Consider the following 19,062-nt stretch of genomic DNA (forward strand, 5'->3'; position numbering starts at 1 on the left):
TTCTCGGATGGACCAATCAGGGCCTCCTGCCCTGCCTCTCCACGGTTGGGAAGGAACGGCCGCGGGCGGGCGGAGGGGAGAAAGGGCGCAGACGGCGCCCTGGGCGGGGAGGCTCCTCCTCTCTCCTCCCGCGGGGAAGCCATGGCTCTCCTGGGCCGCCTGGGAGCCCTCCTGCAACGGGCCGTGGAGACGGTGAGCGGCGGGGCGAGGGAGCGGAGCTGGGCTAGCGGAGCTGGGCTGGCTGCTTGGCTCCCTGACTGGCTGGCCGGCTGGTCAATCAGCTGATCAGGGAGCTGACTGGCTACCTGATTGGTTATCTGGCTGGCTGGCCACCTGGCAAACGAATTGATTGGTTGGCTGGCCGGCTGGCTAAGAAGCTGACTGTCAGGCTACCTGGCTGGCTACCTGACTACCTAATTGGTTGGCATGGGCATAGCCCCCCCCCCATCAATACAAATCTGAGGTTCTGCCCCCCTAACAAAAGCCTGCCCCCCCAAACAAAAATCCTGGCTATGCCCATGTTGGTTGGCTCTCTGGCTGGCAGGTGACCCACTCAGGTGGGGTCAGGGATGGAGCTCATTCCTTAGAAAACCACTTCCCTCTTTGTTCCCATCTGCCTGTCCTTTCAGGGTGGGCTGAGGAGCAGGACCAGATTTAGGTTTGATGAGGCCCTAAGCTACCGAAGGTGACAGGGCCCTTTCTATGTCCAACTGTCCTTTGTCAACAACAAACTGTCACTGTTTTTTTGTGTTGAATACAGTGGTTCCTCTGGTTGTGGACGGGATCCGTTCCAGAGCTCCGGTCAGATCCCGAGGTTTCAGCAACCGGAGGTGCCGCTTCTGCGCATGCGCGCAACGTGATAGAGCATTTCTGCGCGAGCGGCAAAACCTGGAAATATACTTCCGAGTTTGCCACTTTCGCAACCCAAAGTTTACGTTACCCAAGGGCAACGTAAGCCAAGGTTCTACTGTATATGCTATATGCTAATTTATGGACCTAATAGGTATCTAAAGACATTTGCACATAACAAAATGTATTTTATCAAAGTAATTGTTGAACTGAAATACAATTAAGAAGTAGTATTGGGGGGGGGGGGCAAGAGAGTGGGGCCCTAAGCTATAGCTTGTTTGGCTTATATGTAAATCCAGCACTGCTGAGGAGGCATATAAGCAAGGGAACAGCGTGGGCCTTTCCCCTCACAGCAGCTTTCATCTCTCCCCCCGCCCACAGGAGGAGCCACGTCTGGACCTCCCGGCCGCCTTCACGGACCACTGGAAGGGCATCACCCAGTATTACCTGGAGACCACCGGTAGGAACCCCTGTGGCCATGAATGCCAGCACTCACTCCCTTTTGTGTGCAGCCACACCTCGCTTTTCTTCTTGTTGAGCCGTTGCTACTTCCTTTACCGTTGCTCTTACTGTTGATTGAAGGAAACGCAAAGCTTATGGTACACAGTTATTTTATGGAGGTGGAGGAAGTTTCTTAGATTAAGTTAGTTGTGATTCCTGCATTGCAGGGGTTTGGGCCAGATGACACTTTGGGTCCCTTCCAACTCCACAATTCTATGATTCTGTGAATGTTCTTTTCCGAAGGAAGGCAGGTGACATGTAGGCTGAAAGGGAAAATAATATATTTGTGGCCCGTTGTCCTGACCTGTCAGACCGGTGTGGCACACATTCAAATGAGGCTATATATGGAGTTGAGATGCTTATCTCCCACCTTCCTGCCCAAAAAGTACCCTGGAGACACTCTTATCAAAATGATAAGAAATCTTTCCCTTAAAAAACAAACAAACCATGAAATCAAGGTGAGGAAAGGGGAATCTATAGGGACAGAACGGGCTAGTTTTGTTTTCTGCCATTTCCCCCTTTTAAGGATACATGACATCTTTTGGATCCAACTGACATTTCCGAAGAACTTTGAAAGGCAGGAGTATATGATGATAGTATGAGAAAATGCCGTAGAGTGGGCCAGTCCTTGTTTTCCAAGAGGGAACCACCCTGTTGTTTTGCAAAAGGGCAAGTAGAAATACTTGTATAAATAAAATTATGGATAAAAGCCAGTTAACACTGGCAAAAAACAAATCCTGGCCCATAAATCAGCCTCCACCTGTGTGGTGTCCTCGAGATGTTAATGAACTGCTTCAACTTCATCATCCTTGACCTCCAGTCTTGCTGACTTGGAATCTGGAGGTTGGGGAAAGCTGCTACAGAGCTTCTGGGATCAGAGTCTGGTTGAGATCCTTTAGCCATATTCAGAATTTGCCATGCAGTTGCAGAGAGGTCTGCAGCTGCATTCTGCAGGTATTAGTTCTGAGTATTTATTTTTATTAAATTAATATCGGACTCTTCCTCCCAAAGGAGCCCAGGGGAGCAAACAACAAGGAATAAAGCAAAAACATATTAAAATGTTTTTAAATGATGCTGTTCAACCATCTTTTCAGTGCTTGGGTAAAGAATGAATGAGATCCCTGTGTCTGATGAAAAACGGGTGAGTGGGTATGCTTGTGACAAGCTGATTGTCTTTTCTCAAGATGAAAACAAGCCAGCAAAAGAAACGGACATCCCCTGGCGCTTGAAACAGATGCTAGATATCCTAGCGTACGAGGAAAAGAAGCAGCCATCGGGGGAGACAGGACCCTGTTTGGAGTACTTGCTTCAACACAAAATCCTGGAGACCCTCAGCACTCTGGCAAAAGCAGAGGTACCACAGCTTCCTTTCTGAGGCAGTCCTGTACTTTCTGCTGTCCCTCCTGCCCAAGCAGTGTCTGCTTTGCTGAAATGCAATAGGAGCAGGGCCTTTTTGGCAGTGGTGCCACTGGCTACAGGCATGATTCTCACTTTGCATGGAGGAGTCAGGCAGTGGAAGAGAATTGCATGCCCAGTTTAAGGGGTTCCACAGAGGATGCCTGGTCTGAGAGCCCCCCAAAATCCTGTTGCTGGGTTTATCTTTTAAACCAAGGATGGGGAACCTGTGGCACTCCAGGTACTGTTGGATTGTCCGCCCCAGCCAACATGGCCAGTGTACCTCCCATGTACTGTTCATGAGGCAGAAACAGAAGCAAGCTTTAAACACCTCCTAAAGATCCATCTCTTTAAGCAGGCACTCCCGGCCTCTTAAGAGTCATCACGTGATCCTACCAGATTATTTATTGATGTTTAACTGAATGTTTTATTGATGGCTTCTCTGTTTTTACTGATGTATTTCTTTTTATTTTTGGTTTTAAATGTTGTAGAGACATTTTTCTGCTTTAAATCATCTTACCGTGTTTTACGTTAGCCGCTTAAGGATTTTACATATTTTTTTTAAAAAAAAATTATTAGATTTTCCATAATTATAACAAATATCACATAACAGAATAACACACAAAAAGAAAAAGAAAAATACATCAAAAAATAAACAAAAATAAACAACGAAAACAAACTTAATTCTTTAAAAGTCCAACCTTATAAACATCTTAATTGACTTCCTCCAGTCCTCCCTTCTCAGTTTCCTTATAATTGAATGTAACAGCTTTCCAATATCATTATTAAACTAAAATAAACTCCAATTATAATCCAAGTTTTTCACTTTTCTTAGTGTTCTAAATCCCATTTATTTGATTATATCCTAATTTAATCCTAGGCCTGTTTGTTACTTTCAAGTAGTTTCTAATTTTTTATTATACAATATTTGTTCAAGTAGTCCTTAAATTTCCACCAATCTTCTTGAAATTCCTCTTCTTTCTGGTCGCGGATTCTTCCAGTCAGGTCAGCCAGCTCCAAAAAGTCCATCATTTTCATCTGCCATAAAGATTTTACATACTAAGTGGTATATAAACATTATTGATGAGGATGATCATAGAACTCTCCTGCAGAATAAATTCAACCCACAGGCACCTTTTCTTTTTCCTTCTCTATTCAAGTAGGTGTTTGGAGGCAGCAGCTAGGCATAACTCGAAGGGCTGTTGCTGGGCTATTTTATGCTTTCTGGGTTGTTGCTGTTGTTGTTTGCAATTTTAGGGTGCTTAACTGAACTCCTAATTTTTGGCGTTGTGTTTTATTTTGCTGTTCTCACTGACTTGTCTGAGTCAGTCTCAAGGCTCCTTGAGGCCTGGTGGCAGGAGGGACAGGGCAGGATCTTCCGAAGGGACCCTCTGTAGCAGTACTCTTGTCTCTCTTCTGATCCCCAGTATCCCACGGGGATGAGGTCTCACGTGCTCCTCTTCTTCAGCCGCTTGCTGGGACAAATGCAGTGCCCTCTGCTGCATTACCTGAACGTGTACAGGCCTGTTCAGGTGAGTGCCTTTCTGCTGAGCCAGCCAGGGTTCGTCTGAGTTGCCCATGCCAAAGAAGGCAATTTCTGGCACTCCCCTCTCCGTCAAATCTGGTGAAAGTTCCAATTAGCATTGTACTCCGTGCTGACAAAGAAAAATCAAATTCTGTGCCAAGGCAACTCAAGTTCTGCTACAAGAGCAGGATTCCATTTTCGAAAACAAAGCAGACTTGCATGTTTTCTCTTGGTTCGCGTGATTCTGAGCCCTGGGCTCAAAACTCTTTTGGTTACAGTAAGATTGCATCTTATGTGTGGGTTTGATGTATAAAAACTCTTTTCGCAGCAGGTTTTCCCTATGCAAAAAAAGTTATTAATCTCTCCAACTTGCTTGCATTTAACTTGCAGGATTTCAGCCAGCGGACTTCAACCCCGTATGGTTGAAATTGACTATCTTAAATGTGTGTAAGATGCGATTGTAAAAGGTAAAGGTAAAGGGACCCCTGACCATTAGGTCCAGTCGTGGCCAACTCTGGGGTTGCGGCGCTCATCTCGATTTATTGGCCGAGGGAGCCGGCGTACAGCTTCCGGGTCATGTGGCCAGCATGACTAAGCCGCTTTCTGGCGAACCAGAGCAGCGCATGGAAACGCCGTTTACCTTCCCGCCGGAGTGGTACCTATTTATCTACTTGCACTTTGACGTGCTTTCGAACTGCTAGGTTGGCAGGAGCAGGGACCGAGCAACGGGAGCTCACCCCGTGATGGGGATTAGAACTGCCGACCTTCTAGGCTCTGTGGTTTAACCCACAGCGCCCCCCACGTCCCACAAGATGCGATTGTACTGTATTCTTAAAGCATCTTTCTACCCATTTGCTCCTTGGAGCCACTGCTACCCTCACCCATCCACCCGCTGTCCTTCTACAGAAACTCCTCCACCTTGGGAATGACGCGCTAGGCTCTGAGCCTGAGAAGGAAATGATGCAGCTTATTGCTGCCCTGTGTACCAAGATCAAACAGGATCCGGCCCTGCTGCCCTACGTCCTAGAGGTGAGGGACTCTTGGATCTGCTTGCATCCAGGTGCCAGTACATCTTTTAACAGTCTGGGACAGACTGCAGAGTGCTCTGTTTTTGCAAGGTCTGTATGTGCGTGGATGACCTTTAAAGCCCTAAACGGCCTCGGTCCAGTATATCTGAAGGAACGTCTCCACCCCCATTGTTCTACCCGGACACTGAGGTCCAGCACCGAGGGCCTTCTGGCGGTTCCCTCCCTGCAAGAAGTCAGGTTACAGGGAACCAGGCAGAGGGCCTTCTCAGTAGTGGCACCTGCCTTGTGGAACGCCCTCCCACCAGATGTCAAAGAGAACAACAACTACCAGACTTTTAGAAGACATCTGAAGGCAGCCCTGTTTAGGGAAGCTTTTAATGTTTGATGTATTACGGTATTTTAATATATTTTGGGAAGCCACCCAGAGTGGCTGGGGAAGCCCAGCCAGATGGGCGGGGTATAAATAAATTATTATTAATTATTATTATTATTATTACAGAAATACACATGCCTGATCTTTTATTGCTTTATTTTCAAAAGTTATACAGCATTTACTCAACAGAAATTATCTTAAGTCAGTGGTTCCCAAACTGTTCTCTCCTGGCCAGACCACTTAAAAATTGCTGAGAGTCTTGACAGACCACTTACCGTATTTTTCGCTCTATAGGACGCACCTTTTCCCCTCCAAAAATTAAGGGGAAATGTGTGTGCGTCCTATGGAGCGAATGCACGCTCCTTGGCTTCAGCGATAGCAACGCGAAGCCTCTGAAGCACAGAGGGAGCGATCCCACCGCGCTCCGGAGGCTTTGCGTTGCTTTCGCTATAGCCGCCTGAAGCCCCCGGAGCGCAGCGGGACTTCCTGCTGCACTCCAAAGGCTTGCGGATAGCCGCCTGAAGCCTGGAGAGCGAGAGGGGTCGGTGCACACCGATCCCTCTTGCTCTCCAGGCTTCGCTTCGCTGGAGAGGCGCTGAACAGTTTTCCCTCTCTGCGCAGCACCCCTTCAGTGAAGCGGGACGAGAAATGGAAGGGGCTCCGTTTCTCCTGCTGCTTCGCTGAAGGGGCGCTGAGCAGAGAGGGGGAGAATTTTTTCCCCCCTGTTCTCCCCCTCCTATGGTCCGGTGCGTCCTGTAGAACGAAAAATACGGTAATTCTTTTCCTGCCTGTTGCCACAGTTGTTCTGTGTGTGTGTGTGTGTGTGTGTGAGAGAGAGAGAGAGAGAGAGAGAGAGAGAGAAAGAGAGAGAGAGAGAGAATGACTCCCCAGTGCTCCCAAATCATGTACACCGAGCAGACCTTTCATGCTGGGTCCTCAAATCAAGCAGTGCATGAATTGTATGAAATAGCTAACTCATTTTGTTTTTGGAATCAAGCGGTTTACTCATTATTTGAAGGAGCTCAGTGGGTGTTGCTCTCTGCAGTGGGTGCTCAGCTGCAAAGCTCAGGTTCATTCCAAGAGTGTTGATCAGGCATAGGCAAACTCGGCCCTCCAGATGTTTTGAGACTACAATTCCCATCATCCCTGACCACTGGTCCTGTTAGCTAGGGATGATGGGAGTTGTAGTCTCAAAACATCTGAAGGGCTGAGTTTTCCTGTGCCTGGTGTTGATTGTGGAGGAGCCACCTATGGGTTGGACCCAGCTGGGGGATTGTGTCTTTGCTTGATTTCCCACCTTAAGCCCAGCATGCCAAACAGGGATAATGTAGCCAGATTCTCCCACCGTTTTCAAGGGCAAGAATGTGGCGAGTGGGCAGAAAGTGGATCAGGCCTTCCAACCTCAGGGAGCAACAGCAGAGCCTGCCTTGGACCCTTCCCGGACCCTGCCCACCCCTGTAGAGCAGGACAGAAGACTGTGCCCAGAGGAAGCTTCCTGCGAGGTGCGGCTTGTGGAACCAGCCTCCTCTTCCCCAAACCTGGTGACCTCCCTCATCAGCTTGTGCAAGAGCAAGGTACAGGGCCGTGGGGTGGGGCGTACGCTGCCTCTTGCTAGGGCAGGTGGAGAAGGTGAGACTTCATATCAAGGAGGGGCTTCAGGAGCGTTGTTTTCCCTCCCTTGCAGAAGAGGAAGGTTGCCCTCAAAGCTCAGGAGAACCTTCTGCTGCTAACCAGCATCGACCATCGAGCAGCTGCCCTGGCTCTGGCGCGAGACAGCAGGCTTTGCCCCTTGGTGGCTGACCACCTCTGCATGCTGTGCAAGGCCATCCCAGCCACTGTCAACCCTGCCGATGTCACCACGCTTCAGCCGGTCAGCTGGAGGTAAAGATACCCCCAGAGTTTTGTGGCCACAAGGAGGACTAGACCTTGGTCCTCCACCAGCAAGTGAAGTGACCTAGCTGGTTTTGCATGGCTTGTTCCCTGGGAACCAAGGAGCCCTCATTGGGGCTGTTTAGGAGGAAGTATTGCTTCTGAAGACCAGATGCTAGACACCCCAGGAGGGGAGGGTGCGCTTGTGCTTGGATCCTGCTTGCACATTTCCCCTTTGGGAATCTGGTTGGCCGCTGTGAGAAGAGGATGCTGGACTAGATGGGCCATTGGCCTGATCCCACTGGGTTCTTCTTAACATTCTTATGGATGCAGGTTTCTCCCTCCCAGCCCACAAGTCTCCATAAATCCATACACCCTTTTGTAAAAAAAACCAACCAACCAGCTTCCAAATGCAATGCTGCCAATTAATAATTACCGTATTTTTCGCTCCATAAGACACACCCGACCATAAGATGCACCTAGTTTTTAGAGGAGGAAAACAAGGAAAAAAAATATTCTGAACGAAACAGTGGATCTATGATTTTTGTGGTTCATGCTGTGGCCACAGACATGATATGTGATTTGACGGTGAATTTGGGGTAGCCCAATGCAAAAATCTTGAGAATCCATGTGGATCCATGCTTTGTAACCACATTTTTGCGCCATTGCGGCCCCACGAAACAGTGACTTTCAGCGAATGTCAGGCAAAGTACCCTCCCTATTCTGTGTCTGTATAACTCAAACCAGTCTGTGTTGAGGCTGTCAGACTTAGTTTTGCCTCTCACTCTCAATCTGCCTGACGAGATGTTCGGACAGATCAGTGCTCCATACATTGCTGAACTGTACCTCTCGCCCTTCCAGGCTTCAGGGCAGCTGCATTGAGGAGAACGCCTTCCCAGGCCAGGCCAGCCTGGAGGCTTTCTTTGCCTGGCTCGATCTCTGTGATTGCCTAGTGAAAGAGGCGCACCCGGTAAGAGACCTCCTGCTGAGAACTCACTCTGAAACTCACTTACAGGTGGTAAGGAAACTAAAGGAAACTAAAGCCAATATGCCCAGGAACCTCACCAAAATGCTGGAGAGGGTGCACCTCCACAGGCACATACCTCCACATGTGGTGGGAGTGCCCCAAAATCCAACTATTCTGGACAATAGCCATACAAGAAATATGTAAAATAACTAAGCAGGTATTAGAAATCACCCCAGAACTGGCCCTACTATATTCCAAGACAATAATGCCCACTCATATAACAAAGAACTCATAGCCCACCTACTCTCAGCAACCAGAAATGTCATAGCCAGACACTGGAGAGACCTGTCAAGAGTAAGCATGGACCAATGGTACGAAATAGTATGGGAAACAGCCCTACTAGAAAAATTAACCGATAAACTGAAACTGACACGGGGACTAATAGAAGACGATGCCTTCACCCCAATATGGCTCCCCTTCATCACATACCCAGCCCAACAAGACGACAACAAGAATCCACCAACAGCATATGAATCAATATGGCTAACCTGATTCAAAAACACCCACCCACCCCACTCACACACAAAACCAAAGACCACCCCAGCCAACCACAAATGAACAACCACACCCTAGGCCAACCCCAACTTCTCTCACCACCAAAGGAACACAAGTGAATAGCAAAGAGAACCTGCACAAACAACACTGACACAAAAACCCACACATACATTAAGCAAAACAGAAATATCACCTCCCGACCTCACCCACCATGGCCCCTCCACCTCTTCTCCCCTTTTTTCTTCCTAATGGAACCTTAATGTCTCAGCAAATGAAACTGGCCTATGGAAAATGTAACTTGAAAAAAGAGGCATTGTGCATACCTTTGTAAAGCAAGAAAACTTTAATAAAATATTTAAAAAGGAAGAGACCTCCTTCTGAAATCTCCACCCACATCCACGTAGTTAAGTCTTTGGAAGCTGCCTCAGGCTCTTTGCCCCTTTCCCTCCAAGTTGCAGGGAGCTTTCTGCATTGTCACTTCTCCCTTGGCCTGCTAGCTGACTCGGGTTTCTGAATGAGGAGGAGCTGCGGAGGTCATGATGCGTCATTGTGGTGTTTCACCCCACCAGGTTGTGGCAGGTGCCGTAAGTGAGACGGTGGCTCAGAGGTTCTTCCAGGGAGTCCTGCAGTCCCAGCTCCTGCAAATGTGAGTCCAAGCTTAACATGGAAAGAGGGGTGAGCACCAAGCCTTGTCCTGCTTGGGGGAACTCGGAGACCTGCCTAATAAGCCCACGGCCAGAGTCACCCCCCCTCATTCATCCCTGTCTTCCTTGGCAGGTCAGAACGCGGCATCCTTCTCTCGACAGCTGTCCTGACTGCCTTGGTAAGACACATCCGCTCTCCTGCGCTCCTCCAGGAATTGGTTGGGTTTGTGCTGGGAACCAAGGAAGAACCCGCAGTGCCCAAGGATTCAGGCCACCAGCCGCAACACCACCTCTGCTCCCAACTGATTGAGCGCTGCAACCACCTGTCTGACGAGGTGAGCTGAAATCCTGCTGGAAAGGTTCCACCTGAGCAGGATTCCTGCAAGCGTCAGTGGGGAGAAAGATGCAGCACGCAGCGGTGGCTCAGTGCTTGGGTCAGGTTGCCCTTAGGGGGCAACAGCTTGCTGGACCTCAGGCTGTTCAGGACTTCATCTTGATAAGACGGAGGTCTTGAGGCCTTTGAAGGCCAAGCATCAGCGCTTCCTTGTGGGAAGCAATCAAAAGCCTCAGAGCATGTGCAGAGGACTTTTTCTGAGTCACAAAAACTGCCATGCTCCCAGGAGTTTCAGAGCGGGGTTGGGGATTATGGGTTTTGTTGGGCTTGAGGTCTTCTCCCCACTTGTTGGGAACTTATCCCTGGGGCGATAGTGATGACCAAAGACCACAGCAGGCCAAGGAGATCCCAGCATGGGGGACGGTTTTCCAGCCCTCCCCCTGCCCCCCGAACCTTCCCTTGCAAAATGGAAACTCTCATGGTGCCTTTGAGGCTTAGTGAACCCCAGGGAAGGAATCAGGCTCAGCTCTTTAGGAGGAAATGAAGCCTTCAGCAGCAGCTGAGGCTTCCCCAGGATAGCAGTGAGCTCTGTGGTTGAATCTCTACTCTACGTGGGGCTGTCCTTGAGACTGACCCAGAAACTCCAGCAGGTGCAGAATGCGGCAGCGAGACTCCTTACGGGGTCCTCACCGTGGGATCACATTCACCCGGGGCTATACCAGCTGCACTGGCTCCCGGTGGAGTACAGGATCAGGTTTAAGGTGCTGGTTTTTACCTTTAAAGCCCTATACGGCCTAGGACCCTCGTACCTACGGGACCGCCTCTCCTGGTATGTCCCACGGAGGCCACAGGGAGGTTAGGCTGGCCTCAACCAGAGCCAGGGCTTTTTCGGCCGTGGCCCCGATCTGGTGGAACGCTCTGTCACAAGAGACTAGGGCCCTGCGGGACTTGACATCTTTCTGCAGGGCCGGCAAGACAGAGCTGTTCCACCAGGCCTTGGCCAAGGCACAGTCTGACCCCCTCCTTTGGTAATCCTCACAGAACTCTAGCCCAATGGTTGCCATCAATTTGATTTTGAATTGATTTTAAATTGAATTGATTTTAGAATGCTGTGTTACTTTTATTGTTGTTAGCCGCTCTGAGCCCGGCTTTGGCTGGGGAAGGCAGGATATAAATAAAAACAACTTCTTCTTATTATTATTATTAATATTATTAATATTATCTGCCAGGCCCCTTAGTAAGGTCAGAAAAGGAACACCAAAATGATCAAGGGGAAAGAGCGACTCCCTTCTGTAGAGAGTTGCTCTTCTGCTTGGATCCTGCTTGCAGGTTTCCCTTTGGGGCATCTGGTTGGCCACTGTGAGAACAGGATGCTGGACTAGATGGGCCATTGGCCTGATCCGGCAGCCTCGTCCTATGTTCATGGCTTGATCAAGATGGGAAATGACAGTCTGCAACCCCAAAACCCAGCAACTTGGTTCCCTTGTTCCTCAATAGCTGCTCTTGCTTGTCTTGCTACCAACTGACCTTCCCTGCCGGCTGCCTGGAGTTTCTGCGGGTCTCCAAGGGGTGGCTCCAGGCTGCCTGAAGTGAGAGCTTCTCTCCCAGAAGGGAGGCTTCCCATGGCCAACCCCTGACTTCCATCTCCCTATACCTTTTTCCAGGTGGCAGGAGGTGGTGGAACTCAGCAGCTTCCAGTGCTGGGAGCAGGGCCTCCTAGCGGGCTTTCCTGACTCCTTGCCCTTCTTCCCTCTTCCCCTCCAGATCAGTATGGCCACCCTGAGGCTGTTTGAGGAGCTTCTGTGGCTTCCGGATCAACGTGTCATGCAGTGCCTGGTCCTGGACCACCTGGAGGAGCGCAGCTACCTCCTGAGAAGCCCACCTGGGCAGGAGGAGTCCCTTGCTCGTGAGCAGGAGCCCTGCGAGGATGGGTTGTAAGTGAGAGCGGGAGAGGAAAGTTGGGGGACGGGGCCCTCGTCCACGCCAGCCACTCAATGCTTCTGTTCTCTGTCCCTGTAGAGAACTGGAGGAGGATCCCTACTTCATAGACGGGTTCCCAGGCACCAGCTTCCAGGTCTCTACCAAGCCGGGCGTCCCTGCCCCAAAGCAGCAAGCGCAGCCGGAGGACGTGAAGGAGGTGGTCAGCAGGTACGAAGTCAGGGCAGGGAGACCGGCTCACAATACGTGAACAGCTTAACCGAACTCACAAGGCAGGCCTTCGCCAGACTCCTCCACCCCAGCCCAGCCAGGCTCAAGCATTTCAGACATGCTAGATAACTCTGTGGGTCCCTCCCCCCAACTCTACAGTTCTATGGTTCTTTACTTCCATGAGGGCCAGCCAGGTGTGGCTGTCCTGACCACTGCTGATGGGAGTTGTAGTAGGCACAAGGTAGACAGGGGCTGCCATCAAGGGAGCTATGTGGCTTGGCCATTTTACAGGATTTTTTAAAATGGCTGAGCATTTTGGTTGGAGCTTGTATGATATATTAGGCAAACAACTTGGGTTTCTGCATCCAGCTCGTTTTTTAACCCTGCCTGGATTATATCTCTGCAATGTATATACAGTGGTACCTCAGGTTACGTACTTAATTCGTTCCGGAGGTCCGTTCTTAACCTGAAACTGTTCTTAACCTGAAGCACCACTTTAGCTAATGGGGCCTCCTGCTGCTGCCGCCACGCCGCCGGAGCCCGATTTCTGTTCTCATCCTGAAGCAAAGTTCTTAACCCGAGATACTATTTATGAGTGAGTGGAGTCTGTAACCTGAAGCGTATGTAACCCGAGGTACCACTGTATATATATGGGTTATCTGGTCCAAACCCCTGCAGGAATCACAGCTAAATAATCCCTGACACCTGGTCATCCAACCTCTGCTTAAAATCCCCAAGAGAAGGAAAGGGAACTGCCTAAACACCTGCTGCCGTGTTAAGGTTCTTCGTAATGCTGCTCTCTTCCTAATGCTGACCCTCGCACCTGTGTCCTGGGTCTCAGAGGCTTCTTTCCCCCCCCCCCATCATTGCCATCCTCCTTCCTTCTTTCTCAGCTTCCTCTGCCTGGTTCCCAGTGAAGCAAAGACCTCTGCCTACCTGGAAGAGGCCGGGTATGACACCTATGTCCACGATGCCAGTGTGTTGGTGAGTCCCTTGTCTCCCTGCCTACCTGATCTCTGCTGATATGTGATACCTGGCGTTGTTCCCTGCTCCTGCGATTCACAGCATTTGAGTTCATTCTCCTTTATTGTCTCAGCTGGGCCCTGCAAGAGCCTCTCCTTAGCCCCTTCCCCTGCCCACCCTCTTCCATCCATCCCCTCCTCTTCTGTCAGTTCCAGGAATGTTGTACCAAGGCGTCTCGCTGGCACTGGCCGAAGGCCCCTCGGCCCCTGGAGACCTGCTCTGCCAGCACCGGCTTCTACGAGGGCCGTTTCTTGGAAGTGCTCTTTGAACGGCTGATGCGCATCCTGGACCAGGTGAGGATGGGAAAGGGATCCTTGCTGGGAGTGGCCAGCATCGCGAAGACCCTGGAGCCTGGTGTTTCTGTGGCCTAGAAGCAGCAGGGAGCGACAAGTTTCAGGGCCTGCTTCCTTCTCTAGGATGGAGCCCTAAGATTCTCTACCAGACTGCCTCAGCGGGGGAGCTGGAAAGCTGGGCTCTGCTGTGAGAGGCCAGCTCCATTTGGCCTCCTCTCCCCTCACCTGTCACCTGGATGCAGCCATTCCATCAGGCAGTCTCAGGGGAAGAGAAAGTGGGAGCAGCAGGGCTCATTGCATCAGCTATGCTGGAGGACCAGCTCCATCAGCCGCCTCCTGCCCCTGAACTGGGCCACCTGGTCAACTATTTAGAAATCTCTGCCTGAGTTTTTGTTTTCCTCATCCCTCCCTTTCCTTTTCCCCTTGTGTGTTGTGTCTTGTCTCGTAAGCCACTCCGGGAGCCTCTGGCTGATGAGGAGGGTACCCAAATGCTCTAAATAAATACAGTGGTACCTCAGGTTACATACGCTTCAGGTTACATACGCTTCAGGTTACAGACTCTGCTTACCCAGAAATAGTACCTCGGGTTAAGAACTTTGCTTCAGGATGAGAACAGAAATCGTGCTCCAGTGGCGTGGTAGCAGCAGGAGGCCCCATTAGCTAAAGTGGTGCTTCAGTTTAAGAACAGTTTCAGGTTAAGAACGGACCTCTGGAACGAATTAAGTACTTAACCCCAGGTACCACTGTACATAAGAGGGATGGGGAAGTGAATAATGATCATCAAGTGAGCTGTTCATAAGCAAGCTGCTGGCTAGCTCTGTGGAGGCTCCTTTTATTGGCACAATATGCAAAACCCGTCAGATTTTGGACTGTGACCTTTACACATCTTCCAATCCTGAGATCATGGGGTGGTACAAAGTTATTCTGGCACCTGTTTCCACCGCGTCATTTTCCCCTGGCACAGTGTATGACGAAGGAGACAAAGATCACAGACAGGGCATAGCAGACCACTAAGAAAGCAAAAGGTTAGATAGGTGGCATGATGTTCAGACAGCTGAGGCTGCCTGTGGGCAGAAGTGTGCTTCACACCCAGCGATCATCCCTACAGGGAAGGCCTTGAAATGCCACCTTGCAGCTGGGGCTCATTCCGTAACACAACAAAAAGGTCTTGGTTGCAGAGAGCAAGTGCAGAATGTCGTGGGTGGGGGGAATCGCTTCTCTCCTGCTCTCTTCCCTCCCCCTCCGGTGACCCTCTATGCCTGGCTGTTTGTGCAGGCTGTGAATGACGCCCCACAGTTGAGCGCTCTGCCCCTCTTCTTATTCCTCCCTTGCAGCCCTACGCAGTGAACCTGCAGGTGACGTCGGTGCTGTCCCGCCTGGCTCTCTTTCCCCACCCTCACCTCCACGAGTACCTCCTGGATCCCTACTTGCCTCTGGCCCCCGGCTGCAGGACCCTCTTTTCCGTCCTGATCAGGGTAATGTCTAGTCTTGGCAAGGCAGGCGGGGAGAAATGGGGAATGCTGCCTGGGGAAGAAGGTGCCTTTTGGGGTGTCCTGTGCCTCTAAGCTAAGGGGAGCCCTGTCGTCCCTCCCCCCAGCGCCTCCTCTCCACCTGACTTGGAGGCCTGACTCACAAGCCGCCCCGCTGGTTTCTCCTCCTCCCAGGTGATTGGAGACCTAATGCAAAGGATCCACCGGATACCAAACTTCCCCACCAACTTGCTGCTGGTCCGGAGGGGGCTGATGGGGCTGGTCCCTGCTGAAGAACAACAGTGAGTGTTGGGGGGACACGACACACAGGTTGAAAGGGCTGGTGCCGACCTCCAGTTTGGAGAAAAGGAAAGGTAAAGAAGAGGCTGCATGAGATGAGGGAACCCTAAAATGATAGACCGCATGCAGCAAGTGAATAGAGAAAAATGAAGCTGAATGATAAAAGAAAGGACTTCTTTGCACAGCACAAACTATGGAACTCCCTTCCACAGGAGGCAGTAGTAGCCACCAACTTGGGTGGACTTAGAAGAGGATTAGACAAAGTCAAGAAGGAGGAGAGGGCTGTTGATGGCTGCTAGCCATGTGAGTGGCAAGCCCTGGAGGGCCAATTGCTCAGCAATTTCACCCTCTTTGTTGTGTTGCTGTTCCCAGAAGGTTCTGCCCTGTCATTAGGCCTGGATTATTGCGTTGAGCGCAGGGACTTTTCAGTTTAAAGGAACGGCCAGTAAGGGCTCATCCACACGTAACTTTTGCCCTGTGCTTTCTAGGCACAGGCCTGAGCTTTCCTGCTTCATGTCTGAGCACTTTTTCCATTTTCTTTGCCCTGCCTACAGCATGGCCCAAGAAAACCTGCTTTTGATGCTGAATCAGGGTAGCGCTGTGGGTTAAACCACAGAGTCTAGGACTTGCCGATCAGAAGGTCGGCGGTTCGAATCCCCACCACGGGGTGAGCTCCCGTTGCTCGGTCCCTGCTCCTGCCAACCTAGCAGTTCGAAAGCACGTCAAAGTGCAAGTAGATAAATAGGTACCACTCTGGCGGGAAGGTAAACGGCACTGCTCTGGTTCGCCAGGAGCGGCTTAGTCATGCTGGCCACATGACGCCGGCTCCCTCGGCCAATAAAGCGAGATGAGTGCCGCAACCCCACAGTCGGTCATGACTGGACCTAATGGTCAGGGGTCCCTTTACCTTCACCTTTACAGAACAAATGGCAATCTGGGTTTTCCATGAAAGAGGAGGCTTTTGCAGGGAAAGGGGCGAGGCAACATGATAGACGTTTACGAAATCATGCATGGCTTGGAGAAAGCATTTAGAGAAAAGTTTTCCTCCCTCTCTCATAAAACAGCCTTGTGGGCATCCAGTGAAGCGGAGGGCTGGACAGTTAAAAGGAAGGGTTTCTCACGCAGTGCAGAGTTGAACTATGGAGCTTACTCCCAAAGGAGGCAGGGGTGGATGGCTTTAAAAGAGGATTGGGCAAATCCATGGAGGATTATTAAGCAATCATTGGCTCCTAGCCAGGATGGCTCTTTTGTGCCTCTACAGTCGGAGGCAGGAATGCCCCTGAACACCAGTTGCTGGAAGCCACAGGAGGGGAGAGAGGGCTCTCGTGCTTGAATCTTGGCTTGCGGGTTTCCCACAATGGGCATCTGGTTGGCCACTGTAAGAACAGGATGCTGAACTAGATGAGCACCCTTTGGCCTGATCCAGCAGAGCCATCTTATATTCAGGCACATCCCAAACTCTAAGGCATGGTGTGGGGGGACGACCAGACCTGTCATTTTTATATTCATCTATTCCTTTCACAGTCTGATTAATAATAATAATTATTATTATTATTATTATTATTATTTATTATTTATACCCTGCCCATCTGGCTGGGTTTCCCCAGCCACTCTGGGCAGCTTCCAACAAAATATTAAAACACAATAGTCCATCAGCCATTAAAAGCTTCCCTAAAAAGGGCTGCCTTCAGATGTCTTCTAAAAGTCTGGTAGTTGTTTTTCTCTTTGACATCTGGTAGGAGGGCGTTCCACAGGGCAGGTGCCACTACAAAGAAGGCCCTCTGCCTGGTTCCCTGTAACTTGGCTTCTCGCAGCGAGGGAACCGCCAGAAGGCCCTCAGCGCTGGATCAGACGGAGCTGCACAGACCATAGAATCATAGACTTGTAGAGTTGGAAGGGACCCCAAGAGTCATCTAGTCCTTCCCCATGTGATGCAGGAATCACAGCTAAAGACTCCCTGACAAATGACAATCTGCATGGAGGAAATGAGACTGACCTGTAAAGGAGGCAGTCTTTGGTTTAAGTCTCCCCTTCAGCAAGCTCCTGTCCTCCTGGGCGTGACACTGGCCTCCTCTGCTAGGGTTGCAAAGGACTCAGATAGTGCATATATGATGAAGGTGTTTAGCAAATGTAAAGTGCTGTCGTTCTTGAGAAGCAGAAGTGGGGAGGTGAGCAATAGGAAATGAGGGCAAGGCCGCTTCCTCAGCCTCACATGCCTGCTTCCTTACAGGATCGGCCACCGTACCCTCCTGGAGGGGGTGGTTGTCCTCGAAGAATTCTGCAAGGAGCTGGCGGCCATCGTCTTCGTCAAGTCCATGCGCGAGGTCCCTGCCTGACGTTCCAAGGAGCGCGCTGCCCCTTTTGGACCCCACACTTCTCAAGGGACAGATGCACAGCTGGGGTCTGGCAAGGGCATTTGTGGCAATCCTAGAGGGCCCTTTGCAGCCTCATGAGAACCGGGCTGCAGCCGTCGCTGGTTGCCTTCATGCGGGGAGAGCAGAGGCAGGCCCCCTGTGCTTGAAGGGCTGCCCAGGAGCCCCATGCCCAGTCCCTAGCGCCAAAGTCTCAGAAGTCAGGCTGTGACAAGGCGAGACCTAGCTCTTCCTGAGGTCGAGCGTGTGGTTCCTCACAAAGCCAGAAGTGCTCTGCCTTCTCCCTCAGAAGTCTCTCGCCTTGGCTCCAGTTGTGATTTCAGAGCATGATGGCTCCCTTCCTCCCTGCAGGAGCCTGGAGCCTGCATGTGGCACCTCAGGGCAGTCTGGTACAGAAGATACTAAAGGCTCCTCCTGGACTTTCTGGGTTTTTAATCTCTGGCTTGTTTTATTTAATGTTTGCCCAATGGGAAAGTGGGGCAGGCAGGGTGACCGAAAGCTGCTTTGTGAAAGGAAGAATCTTCCTACTATCCATGGCTGGGCGTTAGGGGTGATGGGGCCTCCTGCCTTGGTTCTGACCTTCTCTGCAGGCTGCAAAGGCCAGGCCAAAGAGGGGGAGACACTATTTGCTCCTAACCACAGCAGACGTTGTTTTCTTCTGCTCCTTTCCGGATTGATCTGTCCAGTCTCAACTCCTCAGGAAAAGAGCCCTTTCCCTTTCGTTTTTACTTTCTATTCTAACAGTGTTTCTGCTAGCCTTCCTCTCTTCAGCTGCAACTTAACCCCTTCCCAAAGAGCCTCTCTCAACGTTGGTTCCCCAGATGGCGTTGGACTACAGATCTCCTCATCCTTGGCTTGCAGGACCAGTTGTCAGGGATTATGGGAGTTGTAGTCCAATAGCACCTGGAGACCCAAGGTTGAGAGAGGCTGGGTCACAGGGTGGAATAGGACCTGGGAGGCCAGGGTTCGAATCGCCACTCAGCCATCATGAAACTAACTGGGTGTGATCTTAGGGCAGTCACTGCCTCTCGGTCTCGCAGGGTTGTTGTGGTTGGGATTATATGAGAGAAGAACCACATGTGCCGCCTTGAGCTCCTTGGAGGAAAAGGTGAGCTATTCGTTTCAATACGCAATATGTAAATAAATAAATGCCACCACCAGCAGCCCTGGCTGGGACAGGCTCCACCCACCATGGCCAGGCACAGCGTCCAGTCCATTGTGGGTCTAAAGACTCTTTTCAAGTGCAATACATGTGAGGAGGGAATCTGCCCCCCCCCCTCCGTAAGCTGGGACGCACTTTGGTGTCTCCACACTGCAGCTACAGATTCTCTGCTTCTACCCTGATGGGTTTCTTACTCGTGCCTTGAAATAAATAATCTGTGGTAAACGTCCTGGCTTTGCTCACGCTCATGTTTAG

The 19,062-nt window shown here is 50.7% G+C and overlaps 1 protein-coding gene across 1 annotated transcript; it reads left to right on the forward strand.

Moving 5' to 3' along the window:
- Positions 1-12: 12 nt before the first annotated feature.
- On the forward strand, positions 13-19,036 carry FHIP2B (FHF complex subunit HOOK interacting protein 2B). Its single transcript, XM_081017373.1, has 17 exons — positions 13-192; positions 1,231-1,309; positions 2,535-2,704; positions 4,173-4,277; positions 5,177-5,299; positions 7,027-7,245; positions 7,356-7,552; positions 8,402-8,510; positions 9,632-9,708; positions 9,840-10,041; positions 11,805-11,974; positions 12,060-12,188; positions 13,082-13,172; positions 13,361-13,504; positions 14,839-14,979; positions 15,169-15,275; positions 17,504-19,036. Exons 1-17 carry the CDS (start codon positions 142-144, stop codon positions 17,607-17,609), a joined length of 2,220 nt encoding a protein of 739 aa, XP_080873499.1. The 5' UTR covers positions 13-141; the 3' UTR covers positions 17,610-19,036.
- Positions 19,037-19,062: the final 26 nt, after the last annotated feature.

The sequence above is a fragment of the Podarcis pityusensis genome (genome assembly GCF_964106645.2).
Source record: "Podarcis pityusensis genome assembly, chromosome: 8".
In the NCBI taxonomy this organism is placed as follows: domain Eukaryota; kingdom Metazoa; phylum Chordata; class Lepidosauria; order Squamata; family Lacertidae; genus Podarcis; species Podarcis pityusensis.